This window comes from Phytophthora sojae (genome assembly GCF_000149755.1).
Source record: "Phytophthora sojae unplaced genomic scaffold PHYSOscaffold_3, whole genome shotgun sequence".
Lineage (NCBI taxonomy): Eukaryota > Oomycota > Peronosporomycetes > Peronosporales > Peronosporaceae > Phytophthora > Phytophthora sojae.
The window spans coordinates 8,018,101-8,043,899 of NW_009258117.1; the positions used below are offsets into that span (position 1 = coordinate 8,018,101).

Here is a 25,799-nt window from a genome sequence, read left to right on the forward strand (position 1 = left end):
TATCAGCATAGGTTATAGTGGTCATTCATCCTAGCCAATGCTCTCTTTCACAGCAGCATCTGTGACAGATGAGTACCTATAGGAGCACTTAATTATAGTATTGGAAAATATAAGGTACATTAATATTCAAAAATTTGAAGTGGCGTCTACTTTTAACTACCACAAACGCTAACAAAAAAACTCTAAGCCCCTTAGTTTCGGTATGACTTTGGTGTTTTGGCCTGGCACAAAAATCAAGTACCAAAGATATGTATAGAAGTTAGGGTGCCTACTAAACCTGCTGGGGCTGCTGAAGCTGCAAGCTAATCACCTTCCGTAGGTAGCGCAACCTCAAGTAGCCTACCACTTCGTACAGAGAGTCCTTCCAGTAGTCAGATCAGGTTTCAGGAGTTGCACCAAACAGTAGTAGTTCCAACACCACCAAGCACCAAATGCCACACGACGTACCATCCCTCTGCTGGCAGTGGGTAATGACGTGGTAGTCCAGTTGGTCGGTCATGTCCAGCATCTTCTTAACCACAGTGAGAACTGCTTCCTTCAGCGCGGACAAATTGCTAGTCAGCTGCATGGGGTCAAACAGGTAGTAGATTTTCGTCTCCGTATCCACGAAAAATGTACCCCAGTGGTGCCCCAAGTTAATCACGCTGATGACGAACTTGGCCCTGGCATTCGCAGCGCCATATCCTTTTGCTGTGCGCATCTTCTGATCAGCATCATCAAAGTCGTGAAAGCGAGGGTTGGCAATGGCAACATCCAAATACTCGGATTGGAGTGCCAAAAGGCCACCGATGATAGACCCCGAGTGCAGCCAGAGCTTCTCTCGAAAATCCAGGAATTCACAGCCATTTTGTTCATGTCGGCCAACGTACCACCGCCCCAGGTTCAGCTCGTCTACTGCTTGCTTATGGTCCACCTAAACACAAAGCACATCAGTAAGTTTGGTGTTTTTAGGATACTTTTGGTATACTTTCGGTGCAAGGAAATCTTACCTTAGTCACGTCCTCCATGTCTTTGAACGGCGGCACAATACTGGCAACTCGAAACGCCAAGGAGTCAATCCACTTCATCGTATCTTCGACTAACTTGAAGTTGTTTCGTGCCTTGATCACTCGAGCCATGAGCGTCAATTGCCCGTACGTGGCAAACCCATAGTCCTCCCACCGAGCAAGCAGCGCCTTGTTGCTCTTGTTTTCGATTGCTTCTATGGCCTCCTCGATCTTCTCCAGTTGAGGAATCGCCTTAATCACTGGGACGGGCTGTCCAATGTTGAAACTACGAACGTCGAGCTTCCCAGCCACTTCCACGGATGGCAAGCTCAACCTTTCGATGAACGACATGGTGGTGCGTCTGCTGTACGGGCCTTTACGAATCGCCGAGAGCTTAACGGCACGCGCCTTTCTCCCTTCTGAGATGCGCAACCGAATCTTGTTGTTTGCAACTTGCAGCTCTCCGGTCGACGCTTCGTGCCTTTCCGCACGCCGCGTCAATCTCTTACGCTTCGGTGGCGATGCTAAGGTGATAGGATCCGCTGGACTTCGACCTATAGTATTCTCATGCTGAGACGGTGCGATAGTCGTCTGGTGATTAGTCGATTCCGGTGGTGCGGCTACTGGGACGGGCGCCTTTTCTTCAAGGTCCGTCCCTGCCGTCACATCGCACATCGACTCGTCTTCGGGCGCGCTGCTCATCTCACCAAAAGAAAGCTGCGATGCTGTCACACCACCAACCGAAGAGACTTGAGACAGCGCGTTAAAGCCGCTTGTTGCACACAGATCTTGGCCAGGGAACTCCTCCAGTTTGCCAGTATGTAGGGCGTCGTAGTAACCCGTAAGCCACTGCATTACCAGTTTGTGTGTGGTAGACGGCTGGATCGAGAGGACATCGATGATCTTCTCTGTAATCTGTTTGCCTTGGCTATACTTCGCGTCGCTGGATAGTGCTCGTGGGGCACGGCGGGGAGGGCAGTTGATGCGGTTTAATCCCCCCGTCAGTACAGGCCCCTCATCGATGTTGTTAGCTGGACTTTGGACGATCCAACGGGGAGCGAAATGAATCATTGGCGGAACTACCGTCTCGTAGTTAGGCTTGGCACGGACATACATGACATGGCGGCACGGGAGCAAACAGGTCTGCCTGAATATACAGTCGCATGCAGCAAGCTGTTGGTAGAACAAAACCCAGCGTTAGTCACAGCACCGAAAATTTACCAAACCACCAAAATTGAACCAAAATCTCACCCGAGCATCTACAACGTGCGAATTGCCTGTCGACTCTCGCCTTGCCAACTAGTGTCGTCTCCATGTCGTAACAGCCCTGAGGTCCGACAGCCAATGTGTACTGATGGGCCACCATCTCGAAGGCGTAGTTGCTGAGCTACATGGCCACTGCAGTTAACTCAGGATCTTCAGCAATGGGAGGGCGACTGCTGACACGATGGAAGTCAGCCAGATAGCGTTCTTCAGCGTAGTCTTGCATTGTTATCAGCATGGAGAGGAGCTCATCAACAGTGACACTACCGTCAATAACCTCTTTGAGGCGGCCCCATTTCGATTCCAGACGGTTGTTCGTGTTGTTCATCAGGTGGGGGACGTCACCACGCTTGAACATCACCCACTCGTCAGTAGTCGTATCCCAGTGCTTCATAAAACTTTTGTAGAGCAGGTTTTCTTCGTTATTCCCGACTGTCTCGAGCAGAGCCTTCTTCTGGTCGTCATAGTGCTCCTGAGATGCCGCATTCACCCATTCTTTCATAATTGACTTGAGTTCCTTCGTTTCTGTAGGCCCGACGTCTCCCAGTCTGGAGCACTGTTTCTTCAACCATGTTTCGACGTGCCAACGACATAGTAGCTGGCGCGCATTCGACCATCCTTCCAACAGCACCCCCTTCTCATGCAGTGGCTTATCCGACATCACAACACGGATCTTGGACCACTCAGGGTTGTGCTTTTTGAATGCTGCGACAGCAAGGGCCAAGTTCGGTTTCTCTTCCGCCCGCACCAATGCGTGTTGCACGACTTGACCCTAAGAAAATAAACCACACAGAAAATTATACAAATGTTCAGTACATTTTTGGTTAGAGCCTGAAAGCATTTACCCACCCGGCCGAAGACGTCGTGGACTGCGAAGCTAAATAGCTTATAACGGTTCGCGTTGCTGTTATGAGTCGAGTCGACCAGAACAACCTCGGGGAAGGCTGCAAAGAGACGCTTCTGTCGCGCTGACTGGAACGTTATCACTTGCACTCCTTGTCAATGACGAACTCCGCCACATTTCCTGTGTTCATCTCGCAGAATTCGTCCAGCACGGAGACAGCGCGCTCCGCATCCGATCGACCTCCGTTAAAGTACTTCTTAGCGTCCTGGATCATGTTGTGCACGTCTCGTAGAATCGTTCGCTTGTCTTTATAGAACACCAAACCAAATTTTATTAGTGTTTCGTGCAATATACAGAATACACACCAAAAACACCAACCTGTTTTGGCTCGAAGATATGCTAATATCCCGCGTGGCTTGACCCCTGCCTTGTTCATGACTGCCACATCGCGGCGTAGCTCCGGATCCAAGACGCGTCTGTTCTCAGTGTAGTTATACCACTGATGTTCGGTGAGACAATGGCTGTGCGTTACCGTTGCATTCACAACGATATGAAATCCAACACCACTCGGTCGACTACAAACCCGTGCGTTGATACGAGCAGTACACGCCACAAAACGGACGGCGTCATGCTGCCGCAAGCCTTCTCCACGACTCTCGTACGGAATACCATGAGTGCACACGAACGTCCTGCTGTATTTCTCCCATGACTCTGGCAATAGTGTGCCACCTGTGCTCTGTCGGTGGGCGCGAACCTTTCTCGTCTTCGGCTTACTTTGTTTCTTTTTGACCTCTTTCTGCGCGGCAGCAATTTGCTTGTTCCTGGACTTAATTGAGGTACTTGTGCGGGACGGGAAGCGCTGGTACGTAGCCTCTTGGAACTCGTCGAACGCTTCGTAGAAACTTTTCCACGACGACCAGTACATAGGAATTCCTTCCAAGTAGCCACCGACGACTGGTACATCTTCCACACCACCTTGACTTTCCGATTCTTCGTCTTCGCACTGGACAGACTTTTGGTTCGCCTTCGGGTTTTGGTGCTTCTTCGGTGTTTGGTGCACCTTCAGTGTTTCATGCCTCTTTGGGGTTTGGTACTTCTTCGGTGTCAGCACACTATTCGCAGCGGAATCGATGTCACTAGCGCGTCCAATACCGTCACGGGAGTCTCCATCGTCATCGCCCTCAGGTGTTCGTCGATCGGCGTTGTAGTCCGAATCGTCACTGTTGTCCGGAGACTCATCTTCATCCTCTTCCTCAAGCTGCGCCAATACTTCCGCTAGCGCTGCTTCACCTTCACTTTCATCCTCGTTGTCAGCTGCCAGCTGACGGGCCAGGCGGGACTCCCAACGCTCAGCTTGGTCGGCACGGGATTGACGTCCGCTTCAGCGTTTCGGGGCCGATCCTCGTCAGTTTGGCAGCGTGGGGGGGGGCGTCTAGACTTCGGCACTGTGTTTTCTTGCTGCTGTCGCTTCTTCGCCCGAAGCCGTATCCGCTCTGCTTCTGCTTCTTCTGGTGGCGTGAGTGGGGGTGGATCGGTGGTGGGAGGAGCTTGGGCTGAGCTTGCTTGGCTGGGTGTTGCATTCATACTAACCATCTCGAGAGGAGCTTCTGGATACACATCGCGAGCTCCATCGGCAGCTATGTCGTTCGTCCGGGGCCTGACATAGAGTATGGATACGTACAGGTTAGCCTTAAGTAGGGAATACATGAACTAACTCACGCGTACGCACCATGCCACGGGGTCAGGACCTGATCGCTTGCGGCCTGCGGGGGAGGAGGGAGGGTTTTGGACTGGCGACAGGAGGCCACTGATTTTTTTCTAAAAACGAATTTATCTTACCAGCCAGTCCGAAGGTAAGTTAATATTACGCAGCTGCGCGATAGCAGCCGCTGATTTGTTTACTCTGGATATATTGAATATCCCCAAAACTGCACCAAATAGCACAGAAAGTAGTATTTGCCTACTGTGCAGTTTATGTAGTAGCAGCGTGTTCGATCATCGTTCACCCTTCAGATTGGAGGTAAGGTGAACCGCACAGACAAAACAGGGAATTCCACAGATGCTAGTCTATGAAATCCACAGCTCTAATCACTGTCCCCCATCTTAAAGCAGCTGCCATTGCGTCATTGCCTCTGGCAGATGAGGTAGACACTGAGTGGGTGTCCGGACTATTGGCATGCAGGCCGCGTGCCTCACTTTCGCATCCGAGCGCAGCAGCAGCAGAAGTACGCGCGGCGGTGCCACGGTCCCAAGCAGTAACAGAAGCCCGCCCAGCGGCGCCAGGACCCCAGCCAGCAGTAGCAGCTCGCGCAGCGGCGCCAGGACCCCAGCCAGCAGCAGCAAGAGCCCGCCAGTGCCACTAGCAGCAGCAGCTCGTCACCAATTATAGTGGCTCGCTTGCATTGGCAGTGGCTTGACTTCGAAGAGAGGCATCTTGGCTTGCTCGGTTGCGGCACGACCCGCATCACGAGTATCAGCATCGGTACGACCTTCAGCGGCACCAGGGCCGTCAGCACTTGCACGTGCAGCGGCAGCATCGACACGATTGTGAGCAAGAGGACAGTGAAGCGCTAGGGAAAATGGACGGCTTTACGAAACGAGAGATCTCTTTTTTGGAACGCTGGGTACTTCGTAGCGAAGAGGAGGTTTGAAGTGCACGTGTGTAAGGCTGCATTGAGAGAGATTAAGCAACTCGTGTTCAAGCCCATATTCCGCAAGGTGTATTCGAAGAAGATGGACGAATACCGTCGCCAAGCCGACATTAAAGACCTTGGTGACGCTATGGAGTTTATTGACGGGACGATTAAAGCTCAAGTTGAGCATGCGAACGAAGACTGGGAAGTACGGGACGGTGCTTGGCACGCATTGTATTCGTATCCAGGCGAACCCGACCAAGATCCCCACCAAGACTTTCCCGCGTTCGAAACCGCCAAGGCGCTGCTCAAGCGTCAGCCTGTGCACGGATCCGTGGTCGTAGCGCTAATGAACGGAACGAAGATGATTGTTTACCCAGGCTGCACCGGAAGCAGGGCGAGCATGCAAAAGCGCAAGGTGCTCGTATTGCAGCGGGGCGAACGTGTTGTTTTTTCGAGGGGACCTCGCCCACAGTGGAGCCGCCTATGATAAGGAAAACTACCGTTTGCACTGCTACGTTTGTATTCGCGGTATTCGGTAGAAGTCCAATTCCACCGAGGCTGTCGTTTTCGACACCAAAGTGTCTTGTGGCGATTGACTCACGCGGAGACCTAACAGCGCACAAGCGCGAGTGTGAAGATGAGGGCGACTACATTTGTGGGGACTGCGGCCGCGCCTTCAGTAATCGAAACACGAGGAATAAGCATCGGTCGCGCAATCACTTGCAGGCGGTGGTCAGCGATGCAGAGCAAGTAGAAGAATCCGACAGCAGCAATGGATCGCGAATGGAAGTTGATACAGGGGAGGGTGATGGAGAAGAGAGTGGCGGGGGGCCAAGCGGCGATGAGGAGGAGATCAGCGAGGAGGAGAGTAGCGCGAAGAGCGCCGAGGAAGAGAGCGGTGAGGGGAGCAGCCAAGAGAGGGACGGTGCAGAGAGCGAGGAGAGTGAGGAGAGCAACATGGGCATTGATTTCGGTTTGTCGTAGTTGGCTAACGTCTAATTCAATGCTTACATTGGACACGGTGACAGTTTAAGATGCGGTGACGGTAAGGAATAGAAATACGGTGACCGATTGAACTGTGGTGACACATCGACAACCGGCGAATGTAACCTCTGCAGACATCGGAATGACACAATGCTAGATGAATTCCTTACGAAGACGTGCTCCAAATAACCAAACCAAATCGACTACATTGTGAGGGGGTAATTCACGTGTCCGAGCACAAGACGTACTGCAAGTCCAGGGCCCTAGACGCTAACAGTGGGCGGCCATCACTTGACTCTTGTAGTGGCACTTCTGTTTCTGCGGCAACGTTAGTAACCGCTTTCTCTTCTGTTTTGCTGCGCTTCCCCAGCGAGCCACTTTTGATCTTGCGGACTTGCCGGTTAATCAGCTTCTCGGATTTGTCTTCAACACCCGGACGACTTAGACTCTTTACCTTGCGCGCGATCACAATGTGGCAGCAGGTTTTAAACTTATTGTAGAATTTGCAGCCGCACACGAACTTCTCCACGTCAACAATCCAGCCATCCTTTGGCATACCGTTAGTGTGGGCATACCAAAGCGACCACGTGACGACATTGTTGTAAAGTCTGGCCGCGCGAGTCCTTTGCTCCCTTACAAGAAGTGCAGGGCCCACTAAGAGCTCATCTCCAGATGTTTCGGAGTTGTCCACCGCTTCTGTAAAAGGTCCATCAAGTGCAGCAGACAACTCTTCCATTTCTTGCACGTCTCTGGTCGACTCTTTCGGAAGCTGCCTAACGCGGCATAGCGTAGGGGTTTGTGTCGCGTAAGCAGCCGCGCGTCCTTTTGCGACCATTGCCGCTGCAGCTTTACCGGTTGCTGTTGTCGGCGGATGGATTTTGGTGTCTGGCGTTGGGGGTTGCGGCAATGAATCGTGAATCACGGTCATTGTGACTGTGAGAAGGCGCTGCATGAAGTATCTGCGTCTTCCTGTGTACTTTTTCAGGATCGCATTGAAAGTTCCGCATGGGTTATTCGTAGTTGCATACCCGACTGGTGTGGAACACTTGCCAACGCCAGTATCGGCCATTGAGCCACTGTTCCGAGAAATACTTGGTGAACTCTTTCAACCGCGGCACCTTCTTCCAGCCAGCCAGAACTTCGTCTTTCAGCTTATAGTACGTGTTCATGTTTTCAGCGTAGTGCATCTTGACAATTCCGTCCATAACAGCTCTGCGATCTTTTAGCTGTAAGTGCCGTGTGCGCTTTCAAACATTGTATAGCACGTGAAAGAAACACATCAAATATGTTGCCGAGTCGAACGGTCTCACCTGCTGAAATCCGTTGAGCTGGGCGTCTTCAGCATCTCCCATGACCGCGTCAATGTGTAGCCGAGCCGAAGGCCTCACTTGTTTAATCATCCGTACTAGTGAGCTCAGACAAATAGCGTATTCCTTGGCAGTTCATGGCTAACCACAAATATAGCTGAAAGCTGATAGGACCTGGAGGCATCAGAGAAGCCGCATGTGATGACGGGATAACCAAGGTCGCTTAGCTTGAACGTTGCATCTGCGTGGAAGAGTGTGAAACGGCTTGGCGAAGCAAACTCAATAGAAGCGGTGACCAGCGCAAGACTGGTGACACCAATCACAAATGAGTCGTCATCGGTCCCTTTACCCACGTACGGATGGCCACCTTCATCATCACGGTACCCAAAAGAAAAACGCACAGTCCCTTTCCCCGGTGGGGTCGAACGCGTGTTGTCGAATGAGGTGGCGAACAGCGAATTTAGAATGTTTGGTTCCTTGAAGACGGCGCAAATATTTGGCACAATTGGAGACTTGTGACAGGGAAGGGTATCCGCGCGTAGGTTGAACAATATCTGTCGAACGACGCATGCTGCTCAGGATTAGCTGTGGTGGGACGGCACACTCATCTTGTTGCAATATGAACTTCTTCATTTGCGCGGTTATCACAGCTTTGTGTGGGCTTTCGTAATCCACCGCCGCGGGCCGCACGTGGTCAATGCTATTGTGGTACACTTGGTACCGTTTCGAGTCCTCACACAACCACAACTTCCAGACAAACTTACAGCGTTCGTACAGCTTGCACGTCCGACTTCCACAGCGCATTCTCCGCTCGACCATATTGTGCTCGGCGTCGTCACAGATTCGACATGGGCGGGACGGATCGGTGTGCCCGACTCGCGCGCAGCAGAACTCCAAGTCCTGAAACTCCTGTAACTCCTCCTCCGACGTAAGTGTGCACACCAACTCCCAGTTGTACGTTATGCGTGTCATCTCAGCAACTCCAAAACCGCTTGCTTCAATCTGCTCGGTCACCGCGGGCGGAACAGTCTCCATAACCCTCGCCTCGTCACCATAGTCTCGCCGGTCACCGCAGGCGCAACAGTCTCCACAGCCCTCGCCTCAGTCACCACAGTCTCACCGGTCACCACAGGCGCAACAGTCTCCACAGCCCTCGACTCAGTCACCACAGTCACCACAGTCTCACCGGTCACCGCAGGCGCAACAGTCTCCACAGCCAACAGTTCAGTTTGATCGAGTCCTCAGGTAACTACTTTAGGCCTACTTTAGGAGCCTGTTCGAATACGATGTGGCCCACCTTATATTAGTTCGTGATCTGTGCTTTTCCCCCTAAAGTCTGTGGATTTACACCAGGTGACATATTTTTCTGTGCATTTCCCCGTATGCCTGTGGGTTTATCATTTTGTCTGTGGGATTTTCTGTGCGATTCTACCGTTCTCTTCAGATTGGCACAAGTTTTTGCGATTACCTATCAAATTGGCAGCGTCTGAAGTGATCCTCGTTATCTACATTTTTATATTTTTCCCACTTGCAACCCGGTTGCCAACCGTACCACCACTTCACAATCCGCTCCTATCTAGCCGCCAAGTCCGCCTCAAAAAGCTAACTGGCCCAGTGCAAGTATGCGGAAGCGTTTTGTCTTGGTATTGATCATTATCTTTTCAAGCTGCGCAGCCCCCGTCGAGGCGACATCAGCGGATCATTCCATCACTAGCGACCTCAACGAAGGCACAGGGAAACGATTTCTCCGACTGGAAAGCGCATTAGCGGCTTCGAACAGTGTCCCCATCGAATTTTTGGCTGACACTTCATCGATGGCCAGTGGTGGTTTGTCCACATCCGCTGAAGGTGAGGAGCGAGCAGTCAAGATCCCCAGCGCTCTGACAGGTTTGATCAAGAACAAGGACCTCGCCGGCGTAGTGAAGAGTCTAACGCAGAGCAACAAGAACAAGGTGACCCCAGCCAAGCTACGCGTGAAAATGCTGGAAAAACTTCCCCTTGATCTCCAGGCAAAGCTCGTTTTCGCCAAAATGCCGAAGAAGGCGCAGGTAAACCTCGCGTCGAAGGTGGCGACCCACCAGAAGCGATACCCGATCAAGGTCCCCGTCGTGTCTACATGTAGTGTCAGCACTCGGGTGGAACTGTACTATTTGCTCTTCTACAATGTCCCCCCGACGGAAGTTTTCAAGAAGCTGGGGCTGCGAGGTCACTTCGGGTTGAACCTACATAAGCACCCCTACTACAAGGACTACAAGTGGTACACGCTCAAGTGGATCGACCAGCAAATAATTTAACACTTGCACGAAGTATAGACCGACAACTTGTCGCGTTGATTCATCTCCTCGTTAACTTCCTCTTCACCACTCTTCGATCGAATACTTTCACGCCATGTGCGCCGACAACGAGTGAACGCGCACAGCCAGCGACCCCTTCACGGGCAGCACCAGAGAGAAGTCGTACGTGATGTCGAGGGGGTCCACCACCGTCTCGAGGTCGAAGCGACTGAAGACCACCGACAGCACCGTCATCATCTCCATCATGGCCAGACGCATGCCGATGCATTGTCTCGGGCCGGCGCTGAACGTCACGAACTTGAAGGACGAAAGCTTGCCCGTTTCCTCGTCGATCCAGCGCCCCGGATTGTAGTCGGCAGCGTCAGATCCCCATACACTTGGCTGACGGGCCGACGCGTACATGGAGAACACAGCGCGCGCGTCCTTGGGGACAAAAGTGCCGTCACTCAGCGTTGTGTCTCGGTTGGCCAGGCGATAGACGGCCAGCGAGTTGAGCCGCAGACTCTCCTTCAGCGCCGCCTCCAGGTACGTCAACTGCTGCAGATGCCCCAGCGTGGGCGTGTCCAGCTCACCCGTGAACAATTCCGGGGCCACACGACGCAGCTCCTCACGCACTTTGCAGAGCACGCGCGGGTGTCGATTCATCATGACGATGAACCATGACAGACTGAAGGCGGTCGTGTCCTTCCCAGCGGCGTAGAAGTTCACGCATATGTCGCGAACTTCGCGGGGGTCGGTGAAGTCTCCGGACTGCAACATGAGACTCATGAGGTCCTTGTGCTTCGAGCTGGTCGTGGCTTCCTCTCCGTTCGCTTGGTGCTCCTTGTCGGCCAGGGACTTGGCCATGATCTTCTGCACCGTGTCCTGCACTTGCTGCATATTCTCCCGCATCACGCGCTCGCTGCCGACGTTGAAGAACCGGCGCGGCTTCCAGAGCCACACGGGGCTCTGCAGCCGCGTCTGCACCACCCCAAGAGCGGTGTCCAGCGGCTGCGACGTGTCCACGTCCACCGGGTCGGCCAGGCCATTGAGATCCACGCCGAAGCCGATGCGCGTGAACGTGTCGGCTGTGAACTTGTTGAGCAGCGACTTCATGCTGACGGTTTGGCCGCGCTCCGCACACGTGGCCAGCACTTCTCGCAGCTGGACGGTTTTCTCCCGGACCACGGATTTCATGCAGTCCTTGAGCATGTGCATGGAGAAGAGGTGGCTCGTGACTCGGCGCTGGTGACGCCACTTGTCGCCGTCCACGTTGAAGATGCCTTGGCCCAGGACCTCCAGCACCGTCTCACCCGGGCCGCGCACGAACACGTCGAACTGTGTCTTGAACACGTCTTCGTAGGCGGCGGGCGACGTCAGCACCACCTTGGGGCGCTGGCCGATGCCCGTCAGGAGCCACGGCTTTCCACCGCTAGCGAGACTCTGCTCCGTCATCCAGTCGTGCAGGCGGTGCCGCTGGAACCACAGCACGTCGAGCGTGTTGCCGAGAAATGGCAGCGTGGACGCTGGGCGGAAGAGCTCCTGGCCGTTGGAGTGGGGCCTCGGCTTGGACAGCAGCTTCCAGCAGACGAGGAGCAGGGCGAAGGCCGTGGCCAGCACGGGCGACAGAGCTTGCGAGTCGATCATGCTTGGTTGATGCTGGCAAGGGCGCGAATTCGATAGTGGCGGCTGCCATGAAGCGGCTCAAAGCAGTGAGCGTAGGCTTGATTCAAATGCACGCAGCTAGTGCATCATTAGCGGTCGAGGACACCCTTAGATATAACAGCACTTGCGCGAGGCCAATAACTTCATGAGCGAAAAATTGCCTGGCACAGTCGACATCACCGGCTACAACGAGGTATGGATAGCACGAGCTTGGTGGGCGCGTGAAAGCGAGTGTTGCTGGCTGCTTGCAGCACCTTAACGCTTGATACTCGGTTGGGCTGGGTCGATGCTTGATCCGCCGGTGGAGCTGCAGGGGTCTCCTCCTCCTTCTCCTTCTTCATTTTATCTCGTCTCGTTCTTCGCTCTTTGCCCATTGCGTTCTTCTCGCAGTCTTGTTTTGCTGCAACTTCAACGCATCTGACTAAGGGTACAGAATCAGACCTCTGGACCAATCAGAAGCGAAAGAACTCCGGTTACATGTACCCTCTTTCATTTTTCGAGCGAACGTCAGTCTCACTTTTCCAAGCCCCATGGCGCTCTACGTGTGGGGCCACAACAACTCGCAGCAGCTCGGGCTCGATGTGACCGACAAGGAAGTCTTCGAGATGGTGCGTCCCCATACTACTTACCCCGTATCCCTCACCCAAACGCCAACAAACCTCTCCTCTGTCCTCATCCCCCTAGCGCCAAGTGGAGGCTCTGCGCGACGAGGTGATCGTGGACTTCTCGGCCGGCGAGCGCCACTCGCTGGCCCTCAACGAGTTCGGCCAGGTGTTCGCCTGGGGCCGCGGTCGAGAGGGCCAACTGGGTCTGGGCGACGTGGCCGGAGTGGCCAGCGCCGTCGCCCTGCCGCGACGAGTCGGCGGCGAGCTGGCCGGCCAGCTCGTGACTAAGATCTCGTGCGGCGAGTCGCACTCGCTGGCCCTTACGGTCTCGGGCGACGTGTTTATGTGGGGTCTATTGCCTGTGGCCAAGGTGCTGTATGGTGAGGACGGCGCGGCCACCGACGCCTCGGACCGGGCCACGGTTGAGCTGGCTGGGCTATCCAGCGAGGAGCTGCGGCGCGCGCAGCGGGCCCGGTCCAGGGAGGAGCTGCGCCGCCACATGGACGACAGCATCATGGCCCGATTGGTGCGCGACTCCATGCAGGTGTACGAGGACGCGGGGGATGCCAGTGATAGCGTCAAGGTGCAGACGGTTCGCGCGCCGTGCATGACTCCGCGGCTGTGCACCGGCCCGCTGTCGAGGCTCGTGGTGACGAACATCGCCGCGGGCTTTGCTCACTCGCTGGTCACGACGAGCGACGGCGCGGTGTTTAGCTGCGGCTACAACGACAACGGCCAGCTCGGACTCGGATCGAGACGCAACTCGGCCGAGTTCCAGCGCATCCGAGCGCTCGAAGGGTACTTTATTGAGCACATTGCCTGTGGACAGCAGCACTCGCTTGCATGCTCTAGGATCGTGGGCTCGGAGGAGACGACGCTGGATGAAGACGACCCGAAGTCACGGTCTGGAGTATGCTTCTCGTGGGGACTCGGTGTGCTCGGGCAGCTGGGCACGGGGATCAACATTTCCTGGCTGCCGGAGGAGGTCAAGTTGGCCCGCCCCGCAGTGTCGGTCGCCGCTGGCAGCCACCACAGTGTGGGTGTCACGGATGACGGCAAGGTGTACACGTGGGGCCACAGCGAGTACGGCCAGCACGGCGCAGGCGAGACGTTCTACGACCTGCAGCATCACGCGCACTATTTCTTCCCGAGAGTGCAGCAGGCTCTAGCTAACGATCCTCGTATCAAGGCTGTCAGTGCCTGCTGTAGTTCGCATTCAACGTTCGCCTTGACGCGCGACGGGTCTGTGATGTCATGGGGTTGGAACGCCTTCGGTGTGCTCGGAAACGGCAAGTACCAGCACTCAGTGCACCCCCAGCGAGTGTTCGGCTTGAAAGATAACGTTGCGGTTGCAGTGGGCGCTGGTTCAAACCACTGTGCGGTGGCAGTGCGGCCACGTGGGGCTCATTATTCACTGAGCTACGATCGTGTACTTGCTAACGGTGATTTCGCCGACCTGGTGTTCGTCGTGGGCGGCCCTACGAAGATTGAGCGCATCAAAGCTCACCGGGTTGTCATATGCGCGCGCAGCAGCTACATCCGAGGCCTACTGCGTGTGCTCGATAATGTTGCCAAGACCGATGATGAAGAGGCTCACACTAGCGGAGGAGACAGCAACAACAGGGAAAAACAAGAATGCTTCCAGGTGGACGAGTTCCAGGATGTGGACGCTCAAGTGTTTCGGGCGTTCTTGACGTTCTTGTACACCAACCGCCTCGATGTTGTTAGCCACAAGCGGAAGGCATTGGGCCAGTTCGCAAGCCGTGTCTGTTGTGACGCACTCGTCGTCCAGTGTTTGGATACGTGGCGCAAGGAACGTCTTGCTTCGCTGCCGCCACCCTCCTTCCAGCGCAGGGATCAGTATCTTACTGGGACGGAGCCAGCCAGCTCCGAAGCGCAGCAGTTTGGAGGGGACATGAAGAGCAAAGTGCTCTCCGAGGAAAATGCGGATGTGGTGTTCCTGTGGCCCGTGGAGGATGCAGAGCCCGAGACGTTCGAGCGACTGCCGGCGCACAAGGCGGTGCTATCGCAAGTCGAGTACTTCCGCACGATGTTCATGGGCGGATTCAGCGAGGGCAAGACGGCACAGGCAGCCAGCAGTTCCGATAAAGGAGCAGAAGCCTCGACTAGCCGGGCGGTGCACGAGATTCCTCTTCACTACATGCACCGGGACGGAGTATCGCTAGAGGCATTCAAGGGGCTGTTGCTGTGGATCTACACGGGCTGCTTCGAGCTACTGAGCGCCAGACTGGAGCCCAGCGACATGATGGACTTGTATGTCGGCGCGAGCTTGCTGGGGCTCACCGTCTTGGCCAGTCGGTGCGAACTGCAGCTCGTGGAGCTGCTGCCGCAGTTGGATGAGGATTCGCTACGGGTGTGCGAGGATTTCGCCGAGAGGTACGACGCGCGCAGACTGCTAACCATGAGCCAGCAGGTGCTGCGCAAGCAGCTACCGTCCGAGTGCTAGCTGCGTTGTAGAGTACGCCGGCGTTGCCTTCAATTGGCAAGTAGAATCTGCGGGCGGCAGTGAGGGCGACAACGTGCTCAAATGTATATTTTGTACTTCTACTTGCTTTCCTGCTTTCGAAGCAAGTATCTACTGGATCCCATGGCTTCGAGGCATTCGCCTGCGAAAGTTGTTGCTGCCAGCAACAAGCAGCGGCGTCCACATAGTTGAGCCTGTGAATACTAGCGACCTTCTGGCGGGCACCAATGTCCACATGGGTCAATGAGGTGATACACTCGTCGTCCAGCATTCCTGGCGCCCGAGACAGTTGTGAGCAGCAGCCGATGTAGTTCGCGCTGTAGCTTGAAGTTACTCACTGGTACATGGACCGACCCGTCCGCGCGGTCTCGCCTGGAGAAAGCTGCTCTTCGGCATGTGCATGTGACCTCGGTCGCTCCTGATCAGCGCTTGACTCATCTGACTCGGTCAGACTCGGCTGTCCGGAATGGCAACGACTCGATGCCATCGGCCCTGCGCGCGGAGGTTAACTTAGCCTCCCCGCTCGATTGAGAAGACCTCACATCGCTTGACGAGCGGCTCGTTCGAATATGGAGAGCGCGCAAGCTGCAGTTCGTAATGCGAGTGTTCTTACCAGTGAAATGGGTGTCGCGGTCATAGGGTGCCCCATCCTGGTGTCGGCTGCTGCGGCACCGCTGCCCCCACACCAAAAAGCACATGACGCAAGGCGCTTGATGCTCACCCGAGCCTCTGTAGCAGCGCTGAGAAGGAGCTCTAGGCGTCAGCTGAGACCGACTGGTGTTGACTGTTGGGCATCACTGCGAGCTCCGGGCCCCGGAGTCCGGGGTCAGGTCGGGTCGGCGCCGCAGGAAAGTGCGATGGCTGCACTGTACCGCCTCGGCCGCTCCGCGGAGCCAAGTGGCAGCCACGTGCGACTCGGTCTGTGGCTCCGCCGGCCCAAAGTCGCAAGTCGGAATTCCGTCCGCGCAGACAAGAAGACGGGGACTCCGGCTCGGGCCAAAGCCGGTCGAATAAGCTCCGACCTGACTGACCGATTGAGCGACGCCGAGGGCGGGAGCAGCCAGCGTGGCGGCGTGCCGTGCCCATCTGGGTGGGTCCGTGTATTCAGAGCCGTTGTTGCAGTGCGCGTAGCGCTGCCGCGGCTCGCTCGCTGGATCACGGCCCTCAGGCCGTGTACCAGGATAGCTCTACACGTACGTATGTACTAAACTACGAAGACGGCGAGCTGGTGGACAAGATCCACCGCGGCGAAGTAGCAACGGGAAAGGACCGCACCGAAACTCAACGACGGCGTCGCCGCGGGCTCCGGATGGATGGCGACACCGCGGCGGCATTGCGGCGCCGTCCAGCGTGGCGCGCGGCAGCCAAGAAGGAAGAGCTTCGGCTTCCCACCGCGGCGACTACGACCCGATCTCAGACGCAAAAAATACTAATGCCCAGTCGCCGGAAGCGGGTATTTTGATGGAGACGCCGCAAATGTATGCAACGGGCCCCCGCTTCCGGCAGTCTCTGCTGGAAGTGCATGTTGTCGAGTCGGAGTGGGATGTTCGTGGGATCGCGGCCGCCGGATGGCCGCCGACGGAGTATCTAACCTATTCAAGTAGATTGAACCAATTTCCCCCTACATAAGTGATCCAACCTACTTCATTTGATTAGCTACTTCTAGCTGAACTCTGTCCTGTCCAGCACCTGATGCATCTTCCCCGATGGGGCGCCCCGGAGCTGCAGTGCAGGCACGGTTCGCGGACGCGCTCCATTTCGCCCGCCGGGGGCTGCGTTTGCCGGGCCTCACTCGACCGACGACTCCGTTGCGCGCACTCCGCCGGGGCCCATATCATTCGGGTCGAAGCGCAGTCGCGGCCAAGCCACTTCGTCCACCCCCCCCACCACCACCACGTCCAGCGTGGTAGTATAGCCCCCGCTCTCACATGCGCCACCAGTCCGCGGCGGAGGCCAGCGCGCAGGCGCTGCTGCAGGACAACGCCAACTGCGTGGCCCACGTGCTGCAGAGCAACTTCTTCAGCCGCACGGCCTCGCCCTCCGTGTCGGCCAGCTGGGAGCGCGCGGCCTCGCGCCCCCCCATCAACGTCAGCCCCTACGTGCACACGCGCGACTGCGGCGGGCGCCGGCGCTCCACGGCGGCCAGCTGCCAGGCCGTGATCGGCACGCTGCAGGACGCCATGCGCGCGCTGCACGCGGACGACACGAGCAGCTACCGGCGCGTGGAGAGCGAGCTCTTCGGCGCCGACCTGCTGCTGGACGCGCGCGTGCTGGACTCGCTCGTGCCGCGCACCAAGGAGACGCCCTACCGCTACATCGGGCTCAAGCACGTCAAGTACCGGTCGATGCTGGACGAGCGCCACGCCGAGGAGTTCCTGCTCATGGAGACCGTCGGCCGCGGCGTGCACCCCGTGACGGGCCACAAATTCATCTTCAAGATGCTGCGCTCCGTGGACGTGCCCGCGCGCGAGTTCGAGATGCGCAGCGCCAATAGCCACCACGCGCAGCTGCAGGTCCACCGCGGCGCCATCCACGCCATGCTGCTCGTGCTGGCCGAGACCAGCCACCGTGGCATCCTCAAGATGCAGCTCTGGCTCGACGTCGAGCTCACCAAGTGCGCCGAGCCCTTCTACGGCGCCTTCTCCAGCCTGCACGACGCCTACAGCCTGTCCATCAGGTATCGACAGCTCGTGGAGAACTACGCCGCGACCAGCGGAGACGCCGCCATCGCCGCGTCCACCAAGACCTCGCGCTTCGGCATCATCACGTCGCGCTCGAACCGCGAGCGCAAGTGCCAGACCTGCCAGCGCGCGCTCGGCTTCTTCTCGAGGAAGAAGAAGCACCTGTGCAATGTGTGTGGCATCTTCGTGTGCTCCTCGTGTTTGTCTACTACGTCGTTCCAGAACTGGAAGCTCTGCGGCCTCTGCTACCAGCGCAACAAGCGTCTGGTGAACCGGACGCGGGTGTCCAAGATGTCGTCCCTCGCGTCGGGCCTGGGCGGCACTCTGCAGAAGATCACGCGCATCGGACGCAGCTACAGCAGACAACGCGACTCCATCCTGTTCGCTACGGCCGAGGCCGCCGGCGAGCTGCCTCCGAACCCGATGCAGGACACCAAGGTGCGCGCTAACGAGCGCTTCGCTACGCGGGACCCGGCCCGGAGACGCCGCCTGGAGGACGACGAGATGCTGTTTGACCACGACACCAAGCCGCTGGCCAGGAGTGTTATCGGCGTTCGTCGTGCTGTGCGTGGAAGCGCTAATCTGGACCTTCGCCCGGACTTCAATGCGACCATGGGCGTCAGCCGGCCGCAGCCAATTAACAACTTGAGTATGAGCCAGGGCCCGGTCAGGAAGCAGAGCAGAACGCGCTCACTGCTGCACAGAGGCAAGGGCTCGTACGACCCGAAGGAGGACATGAGTAGGGAGTTGAGCGCCTCCTTCTTCGACGGCACGAACGGTTCCTTCCGGACTAGCGAGCTGAGCAGCAGCCACGTCCAGATCAGCAGGAGTAGCAGCTTCGCCGAACAGAAGCTCGAGTCCATTGCGTCTTCCGACAGCAAGAACAAGAGCGGCAGCACCAGCAGTAACAGCACCACGAGCTCAGGCAGCGGAGAGCGCCAGGACAGCCCGACTCCGGAGCCCGACATCCAGCGTGTTGGCCCGCAGCGCGTGCCTGCTCCGGCCCCCGCCAAGCCCATCGAGCAGCCTCGATTGAGCAACTACCCGCCGCGTCGCTCGAACCCGATGCACCGCGTCCACAGCGGCAGCGGACGATCCCGTGTGAGCAACTCCTCGCGCAGCAGCTCGTCTTCTTCTTCTCGTCGCAGCTCGTCTTCGTCGCAGTCTCGACGCAGCGCCTTCAAGGGCTGGGCCTCGGCTTCGGCTGGCCCTCGCATGACGTCCGGCAAGTCCAACTCTTCGCGCAGGTCGACGAAGTTTGCGGACGACCACGATAACCACATGCCAGCCGGTTGGCGCGCCACGGGCTACGACGAGTTTGGCGCCCCTATTAAGCGTGGCCGCATGTCGTCGAACTTGTCGGACTACGACGACCAGCCGCAGCACGCTCGCGTCTACGAATGGATCTAAGTGCCCAGTTGATTAACCAGATCGGAGGGCGTTCGAAGGAAGACGTCCTCCTCTACGCGTGCAGCAGCTTCGGATGGGGGAGTGCCCTCAACTGGAAGGAAGCAAACGCGTCTGCTATTTAACTTGACATCGTGAATGTCATCCGTGGTATATCCCCACTTAACTCGTTGCAAAGTGCTTCGAGACACAGAATAAATTGTTTGATGATGTTTATCGTATCTACTGCACATGCACTTGAGGACCTTACTGATGAGACTTAGTTGGTGGCAAAGTTTGAAGCCAAGGAGGCTACTGCCGAGCTGTAAACAACGGTAAGGTGAAGACCATTCATCAGACAGCATTCTGTAGTTGTACTTAACGATTAGTGTTCTCTTTCTAATGACTGCGGCTTGGCAGACCTGCTCGTTCTCCTTACAGAATGGATGGACTCACTACAATTGGACACGATGAAAAGGCGACGAACGCACAGGAGAAGCGAGCGATCTCCTTGAAAAAAGTTTTTTTTTTTCCAAGCGGATAGTTTAATCCGAAATATCCGCAGCCTTCACCGTGCCGGCCGCCGACTCGCCGTCCGTGGCGGTCTTGGAGGGCTTGACGCCGTCCAGGTACGTGATCTCCGAGCGCGACTCCATCATCGAGGCGAAGTCTAGAAGCAAAGCACGAGTTAGCCCTTACATTGAAACAATAGCAAGGAGATGGTCAGTAGTTGGTGCGGTCTTACCAGGGCAGGTGACGTTCTCGGCGGCCTCGTAGCTGGCCTTCTTGTTCGGGTTCTCGTACGAACAGCGCAGCTTGCCGTTGGAGCAGGTGACCACCATGTCGTCGCCCTCGAGCTGCACGACGATGTAGCCGCGGTTGCGCATGGAGCCCGTGCCGAAGTCGCAGCAGCCCTTGCCGTTGGCCGCGCACTCCGGGTACGTGTAGGAGCCGCCCAGCGCCAGCGCGCAGCACGCGGCCAGCAGCGTCACGGCCACGGCCAGCACGTTCATGGACCGAGAGTTCATCTTTCGGCTGTAAGTAGTGTGCTGTAGCTCTTCAAGACGCTTGTATGTGTTACGTTCTCGTCTCCGCGACACGGATAGTTCGGCAGCGGCGCGAGGCGAAGCGAATGCGAGACACTCCACCCCGGCCGGGAGCGAAGCGCGAAGGTGAGGATCGTGCGATTGAGTTGCGAAGTGCTCCCAGCCGCCCAGCAAGAGCGGAAGACGATGTCCTGCCGCGCGCAGAGGAGAGACCCGATAACCTGGGCGATGGATACCCGAGTAAAGGCTCGAGCGAGCGACGTCGGCGCCCAGCCGGACATGACCACATCGTTCCGCTCCGGCAGATGTAAAGCCGGACGGACCTGATCTGACTCTCCAACACTTGCCTTCAGTATGCCAACATGATTCGCTGGTCGCTGGTCGGATCATTACGCCGGACTCCCCATCCAAGTCGCCATTGCCATGTGCGGACGCTCGGCCGCCTCTGTCCGCGAGCATGTGGACGCGTTCAAGGTTCCCGGTCGTGAGCTATGCCATTTGTGTGTGGCCTCGACGGGGACTCTACGGAAAGGCTAAGGCAGCCTCCTCTTCGAGCGCGCGACAACTACTCAAGTGGGCACACGCACTCGATCACATCTCGACGGCCACTTGCCAAACGCTAGCTCTCTAACGGAACAAGGCAAAGGCGCGGCCGACCAGCACCCAGTCAAGGCCCCTACCTTACCTTACCTCGATAGGTGAGGAGTATCCCGACCGGACTCAAGTCGAGGCACGCGGTTGACAAGCTATCCATCCAGCTACAGTCCTCTACAAGCACGAGAAGCACTCGTCCGATCCATTGGCACTTTTCGGCGCCTCGACATCAATCACACAACCTCTAGACAGGCATGGCGGGCTGGATTCGGTGCTCCGGAGTGATGGCGCTGCTGGTGACGCTGGCCATCGTGGCCGCGGAGCAGGAGACGTCCGTGCACATCAAGGTGTTCAAGAGCTCGGCCCAAGCCAATGAGGCCAGCAGCTCCGCTACGACCAGCAGCAAGGACTGCGAGGTGAACGGCGTGACGCTGCGCCACCGCAGCATGAAGTACTACGGCGAGGACTCGTACGTGGCCTGCTCGAACGGCCAGGCCGGGTGCTACCTCATCGAGCGCGTGCACGACAAGGCCACGCAGGTGGCGTGTCCGAAGGACAACTTCCAGCAGCGGATCGACGAGGAGACCGCGTACCGTGAGCACGAGGAGAAGAACAAGCAGCAGGTCGCCAGCGGCCAGGACGAGGAGGATGGCCGCCGCCGTCTCTCGCTGGTGGTGGTGTCCACGCAGCGCATCTGGGACGACGGCGTCGTATGCTACCAGCTCAACGAGGACTACCCGTTTAACTCGACTCAGAAGGAGTACATCTACGAGGCCATGGGCAAGTACGAGGAGAGCACGAACGTGCGATTCGTGACCACGGCCACGTGCGAGAAGGAGAGCTTGTCGTACTGCGACTCGTGCGCCAACTGGGTGGACTTCAAGCACCCGTCCAGCGGCCGCGACTGCAACTCCAGCATCGGCATCACGGACGAGGGCGCACAGACCATGAACCTGGCCGACCGCTGCTTCGAGGTGGACGACGACCTCAAGACCGTCTACGGGTCGGCCATGCACGAGATCGGCCACTCGCTCGGAATGTACCACGAGCACCAGCACCCGAAGCGCACCATCGGCGTCTTCTGGGACGACATCGACCAAAGCATCTGGTCCGAGATGACCATCCGCGACCTGAGTGTCGGCGGCCCGTACGACCTGGACAGCGTCATGCACTACCCCATGACGTACGGCTTCTGCCAGCCCAACTACTGCAGCGACTCGGTCACCGAGGACTGTGTGAAGGAGGGCACGACATTCTGCAACCTGAACGACGATGACAACTGCACGGACATTACCAAGGCGGTGTGCAACACGACGGCGACCGAAGCCATCGGCCAGCGGAAATACCTGAGTTCCGGAGACCTGGGCGCCATCAACGAACTGTACCAGTTGGCGGCCTGGACGGTGAAAGAGTCCAAGATTGGCAAGTGAGTGTAGCGTGCCAATGGATGTGAGGTGAGCGAGAAAAGAGCTACTTGTTGTGTGTAGTGTGAGCTAGAAAGCGTTCCGAGTCGAGTATCTGCTTCGTTTCCTGTAAACTCGGTCCATGAAGAGTAATAAACTGAAAAGTAGTGCAAGTTTTGGATGCTCATCATCGTGTATTGTGAGTTCTACTCTAATTTTTCGATCGGGGTGGCTAAGTACGGATTGGGCTTGGCATGCGGGCACAGAACCATATGTTTGTTGGCCGGCGATTCGGCAAATGACTTGATGTTTGTATTGGTCAGTTGGGCAGGGGCCCCAAAACCGACCCGATTCAGCAAATTTGGCCGGAATTCACAATACATCTACACTCGGCGACAGGTTATATCGGCCACCCTCGTTTGTGTCCGCAACTTTGCCAATCTTTCGAGTTGGCGCTCGCTATTTAGATATGTTGGAGCTTTGATTGGTAGAAAACCGCTACATGTGTTACCCTCGCGAATTCCCAGCCTATCAGGTGGCTGCCATACAACTATGTGATTTTGGCACTGCGCCAAGTATAATCAGCCACCCCGAGGCATACAAAATGCAAGTATAAATATACTGGAATGATTCTAACAAAACACATGTTGCCCCCGATTTGCATGGCGGTGGGTGGAGATGATGAAGTGGAGAGGCCGCAGCAGGCGAACAAACTTCATTATCCAGCTAATAAACGTTGACCTAGTTCATATGAATACCAGTTAATGCGATGAAGCAATTGGGCATTGCAGGATGTGTTCTGAAGTGGCTCGCTCGACGAGCTTTAGCATGGTGCCGAGTTTCAGCTGCCTATGTATGTAAAACGACGGAAAATGGGGTTGGTGACTTCCGCGGACATGTGGAAGCCGCCACACCGAGCTTGCACGTCAACGCCAGCTACCACATAAAGCATATACTTTAGGGAGCCTTCCTGAAGGCAAGAGAGGCAACATATCGACCGCTGTCGGCCACAAGAGCGCCGAACGTGCAAGCCACGGCAACGCAGACATGCAAATCGGGGGCAACATGTGTTTTGTTAGAATCATTCCAGTATATTTATACTTGCATTTTGTATGCCTCGGGGTGGCTGATTATACTTGGCGCAGTGCCAAAATCACATAGTTGTATGGCAGCCACCTGATAGGCTGGGAATTCCCGAGGGTAACACATGTAGCGGTTTTCTACCAATCAAAGCTCCAACATATCTAAATAGCGAGCGCCAACTCGAAAGATTGGCAAAGTTGCGGACACAAACGAGGGTGGCCGATATAACCTGTCGCCGAGTGTATTGCATTTGTGCTCATGCATGATTCTTTTCGTTATAAAGCTCGGCATACAGTGTTGTGATCATGAACTTCAAGGATTGATCTTACGGTACCTACCGCTAAAAGGGATCAAGTTGATCCGATCAACTCAATTGCTGGCGTGATACTTGGAGAAAGTAGAAAGCGCATCGTCTTCATTTCGCAATGAAGGCACAAGGACATGGGCATGTTGCTGGAGCCTTCGGTCCCTGCAGGCTTGGTGTAGCTGCGAACCAAACATGCCAGGGGCGAAGGGGCGTTTGTTGCAGGCTGCAACTGTCACCAGTTTCTATTCTTGTACCAAGAGTGTGATAGTGGATGTGATGCTAGTCAGGAATACCATTTGCATCAGGAAAACCCGACTAACTATCGCCTACTTGTATTTGTTTGCATCGTTTTGCTACACGTGATTGACCCGCACCGGAAGTCGTATAAATTACCGAACTGGTCCAGACGATATTTATCTGGAATAACTCCGGGTTATACTGGGATAGGAAGCGACGAAGTGCTGATAGCGTTCCGGAAAACCCCGAAAATTCAAAATCGCCGGGACCAGCCCAAACAGGATTAATTCGGGCGCTGTCCCTTCAAACTGGTGACGAGCCGGTAATAGGTTTTCCAGTCAGTTTACATTGATGTCGATTGACCGAGTGCTCTCGACATCTCGAGAATGATGGAGGTGGCCGAGTTTGACAAAGCGAGAAGAGCATTTGCAGTCTGGACGAGTCGTAGACAGATCTCACGTTTGTGTTTCGGTTTTGCTTTGAAAATCGGTCGTCCTTTTATCAATAGCGGTGCGGCCGGGCAGCTGCTGCGGCTGCGAAGCAGGCGCAGGAGATGCCCGTAGGTCGTACGTATCGAAGTGCAGGTATAACTAAAATTGATTGTTTTGAACTATATCTTTCTATCAGTATCAAACGATCATAATTGTGCTCTTTGTCTGTGGTATCGAAGTAGAAACTCTATTCAATTAGCGATCACTTTACTGTACGATCATCCTGAATGCGCAATGGCGCAACTGATTGGATTCATGTTGAACAGGTTCCGCGTTATTAGGAACGATGGCATGGTGTCCAAGATAATCAGTGTTGGTTTGAGGTGATGTTTCAGTTATTTTGTTTTCGGCTACCGTCTAATAATTTTAAGTAAGGTAGACACGTGCGTTCACGTGAAAGACATCTCTGAACCTAGGATCGTGCGAAAGTCACAACAAAGCTTTTAGACAGCTTTGTTGTAAGCTTTTAGACAGCTTTGTTGTGACTTTCGCACGATCCTAGGTTTTTTGGTGAAAATTTATCCGTAATCTATCTGTGGATTTTATTGGATTAAACAAGATTTCGACGATTCTAAAGGAAATATATTTCGACAACTAAAATTTCTTATCAGAAATCTTTAGTTAACCTTACCGGGGAATCTTATCGGCGCAGTTCAATTGAAATTCTGTGAATAGGAACTTTTAGTTGTTGAAATATTTCTCGTTTTGGAAAATGAAAAATCTGGATAAAAATCGGATAGAAATAGGATAAATTTGGGAATGTCGTCCAGTGGAGCAACGCGATCTACTGGAATATATTTTGGACCAAGCCTCTAATGTTCCAAAACCTCGACTTAATATAGTAGTTAAAAACTAGAGGTTAGCTTTGGTTACTTTTCATCTCCTTGCACAACGTAAGTTGCTGTTCGATTAGGGTAGATTTCATGTGTTTATACTTTCGAGCGGGCGAGTGGTGTGCGCGTTTGGTGCGCGTAGGTGGTTGCGTTTGCAAAGCGGCGCTCAGGGAGTGCATTAAGTATACTCCACATCCTTTTAGTTTTCTCGATTCTAATCCAGAATTGTTCAACTTGTTGGGGTGACCCCAAAAACCTTCCCAGTTTTTTTTGGTAAGCTTAGCCCAATTCGCGTTCAACGCAATGATGGTCACGAAACTCAAGCGAAAAGACTGTTTAGCGTATTGGTCAAACAATGCTTGTCAAATTGATTCGTTGCTACTTATTATAAAGTGCGCAAGCCTCAGTACTACACGTAGAGACCTTCCGATGCGCGCTAATAGCCCTGTTGCACGTGTGAGTGCATAATACATGTTGTTAGCTTTTATACTCACATGCCAACATTGTCACTAGCAATGTAACTTAGCTTAATTTTCTACTGTCGTCAGTACGTAGGCTGCTCTTATCCAACTTTGGATGAGCAGCTATACTTACACACAAACGTTCTTTATGAAGAAAACCTGTTGCCCAGTGGAAAGCGAACAAACCTACTATCGGAAATAGCCCTGGCAAAGTACACAGTATTCGGTG

General features: G+C 55.3%; 13 protein-coding genes across 13 annotated transcripts; 6 read left to right on the top strand and 7 right to left on the bottom strand.

The window, feature by feature from the left end:
• Positions 1 to 271: 271 nt before the first annotated feature.
• Positions 272 to 1,337, bottom strand: PHYSODRAFT_495496 (hypothetical protein; the record flags this gene model as incomplete). The annotated part of the gene is made up of 3 exons (XM_009526303.1): positions 272 to 361; positions 422 to 901; positions 990 to 1,337. 3 exons carry the CDS (start codon positions 1,335 to 1,337, stop codon positions 272 to 274), a joined length of 918 nt encoding a protein of 305 aa, XP_009524598.1.
• Positions 1,338 to 2,373: 1,036 nt separating this feature from the next.
• PHYSODRAFT_489929 (hypothetical protein) lies at positions 2,374 to 2,961 on the bottom strand (the record flags this gene model as incomplete). Its single annotated transcript, XM_009526304.1, has 1 exon — positions 2,374 to 2,961. A coding segment is annotated over one exon (588 nt), but the record flags the coding sequence as incomplete, so codon positions are not given.
• Positions 2,962 to 3,232: 271 nt separating this feature from the next.
• On the bottom strand, positions 3,233 to 4,018 carry PHYSODRAFT_489477 (hypothetical protein; the record flags this gene model as incomplete). Its single annotated transcript, XM_009526305.1, has 1 exon — positions 3,233 to 4,018. The coding sequence occupies one exon, from the start codon at positions 4,016 to 4,018 to the stop codon at positions 3,233 to 3,235; it is 786 nt and encodes a 261-aa protein (XP_009524600.1).
• Positions 4,019 to 5,703: 1,685 nt separating this feature from the next.
• Positions 5,704 to 6,216, top strand: PHYSODRAFT_492371 (hypothetical protein; the record flags this gene model as incomplete). The annotated part of the gene is made up of 1 exon (XM_009526306.1): positions 5,704 to 6,216. A coding segment is annotated over one exon (513 nt), but the record flags the coding sequence as incomplete, so codon positions are not given.
• Positions 6,217 to 6,936: 720 nt separating this feature from the next.
• Positions 6,937 to 7,548, bottom strand: PHYSODRAFT_313879 (hypothetical protein; the record flags this gene model as incomplete). Its single annotated transcript, XM_009526307.1, has 1 exon — positions 6,937 to 7,548. The coding sequence occupies one exon, from the start codon at positions 7,546 to 7,548 to the stop codon at positions 6,937 to 6,939; it is 612 nt and encodes a 203-aa protein (XP_009524602.1).
• Positions 7,549 to 8,458: 910 nt separating this feature from the next.
• On the bottom strand, positions 8,459 to 8,911 carry PHYSODRAFT_409611 (hypothetical protein; the record flags this gene model as incomplete). Its single annotated transcript, XM_009526308.1, has 1 exon — positions 8,459 to 8,911. A coding segment is annotated over one exon (453 nt), but the record flags the coding sequence as incomplete, so codon positions are not given.
• Positions 8,912 to 9,642: 731 nt separating this feature from the next.
• Positions 9,643 to 10,314, top strand: PHYSODRAFT_285671 (hypothetical protein; the record flags this gene model as incomplete). Its single annotated transcript, XM_009526309.1, has 1 exon — positions 9,643 to 10,314. One exon carries the CDS (start codon positions 9,643 to 9,645, stop codon positions 10,312 to 10,314), a length of 672 nt encoding a protein of 223 aa, XP_009524604.1.
• An 87-nt stretch (positions 10,315 to 10,401) lies between these two features.
• PHYSODRAFT_492842 (hypothetical protein) lies at positions 10,402 to 11,748 on the bottom strand (the record flags this gene model as incomplete). The annotated part of the gene is made up of 1 exon (XM_009526310.1): positions 10,402 to 11,748. The coding sequence occupies one exon, from the start codon at positions 11,746 to 11,748 to the stop codon at positions 10,402 to 10,404; it is 1,347 nt and encodes a 448-aa protein (XP_009524605.1).
• A 740-nt stretch (positions 11,749 to 12,488) lies between these two features.
• Positions 12,489 to 15,131, top strand: PHYSODRAFT_345761 (hypothetical protein; the record flags this gene model as incomplete). Its single annotated transcript, XM_009526311.1, has 2 exons — positions 12,489 to 12,566; positions 12,643 to 15,131. 2 exons carry the CDS (start codon positions 12,489 to 12,491, stop codon positions 15,028 to 15,030), a joined length of 2,466 nt encoding a protein of 821 aa, XP_009524606.1. The 3' UTR covers positions 15,031 to 15,131.
• Positions 15,132 to 15,617: 486 nt separating this feature from the next.
• Positions 15,618 to 16,677, top strand: PHYSODRAFT_329782 (hypothetical protein; the record flags this gene model as incomplete). Its single annotated transcript, XM_009526312.1, has 3 exons — positions 15,618 to 16,138; positions 16,180 to 16,241; positions 16,286 to 16,677. 3 exons carry the CDS (start codon positions 15,618 to 15,620, stop codon positions 16,675 to 16,677), a joined length of 975 nt encoding a protein of 324 aa, XP_009524607.1.
• A 299-nt stretch (positions 16,678 to 16,976) lies between these two features.
• PHYSODRAFT_490114 (hypothetical protein) lies at positions 16,977 to 19,139 on the top strand (the record flags this gene model as incomplete). Its single annotated transcript, XM_009526313.1, has 2 exons — positions 16,977 to 18,586; positions 18,632 to 19,139. 2 exons carry the CDS (start codon positions 16,977 to 16,979, stop codon positions 19,137 to 19,139), a joined length of 2,118 nt encoding a protein of 705 aa, XP_009524608.1.
• Positions 19,140 to 19,678: 539 nt separating this feature from the next.
• Positions 19,679 to 20,008, bottom strand: PHYSODRAFT_285673 (hypothetical protein). Its single transcript, XM_009526314.1, has one exon. It carries the CDS (start codon positions 20,000 to 20,002, stop codon positions 19,811 to 19,813), a length of 192 nt encoding a protein of 63 aa, XP_009524609.1. The 5' UTR covers positions 20,003 to 20,008; the 3' UTR covers positions 19,679 to 19,810.
• Positions 20,009 to 20,687: 679 nt separating this feature from the next.
• PHYSODRAFT_557750 (Astacin, peptidase M12A family, neutral zinc metallopeptidase, Zn-binding site) lies at positions 20,688 to 22,185 on the top strand (the record flags this gene model as incomplete). The annotated part of the gene is made up of 1 exon (XM_009526315.1): positions 20,688 to 22,185. The coding sequence occupies exon 1, from the start codon at positions 21,010 to 21,012 to the stop codon at positions 22,183 to 22,185; it is 1,176 nt and encodes a 391-aa protein (XP_009524610.1). The 5' UTR covers positions 20,688 to 21,009.
• Between the last annotated feature and the right edge of the window lie 3,614 nt (positions 22,186 to 25,799).

What these genes read in the sequence shown, in the direction of transcription:
- PHYSODRAFT_285673 (XM_009526314.1), bottom strand. Translation starts at nt 20,002, where the DNA reads ATGCGCAACCGCGGCTACATCGTCGTGCAGCTCGAGGGCGACGACATG.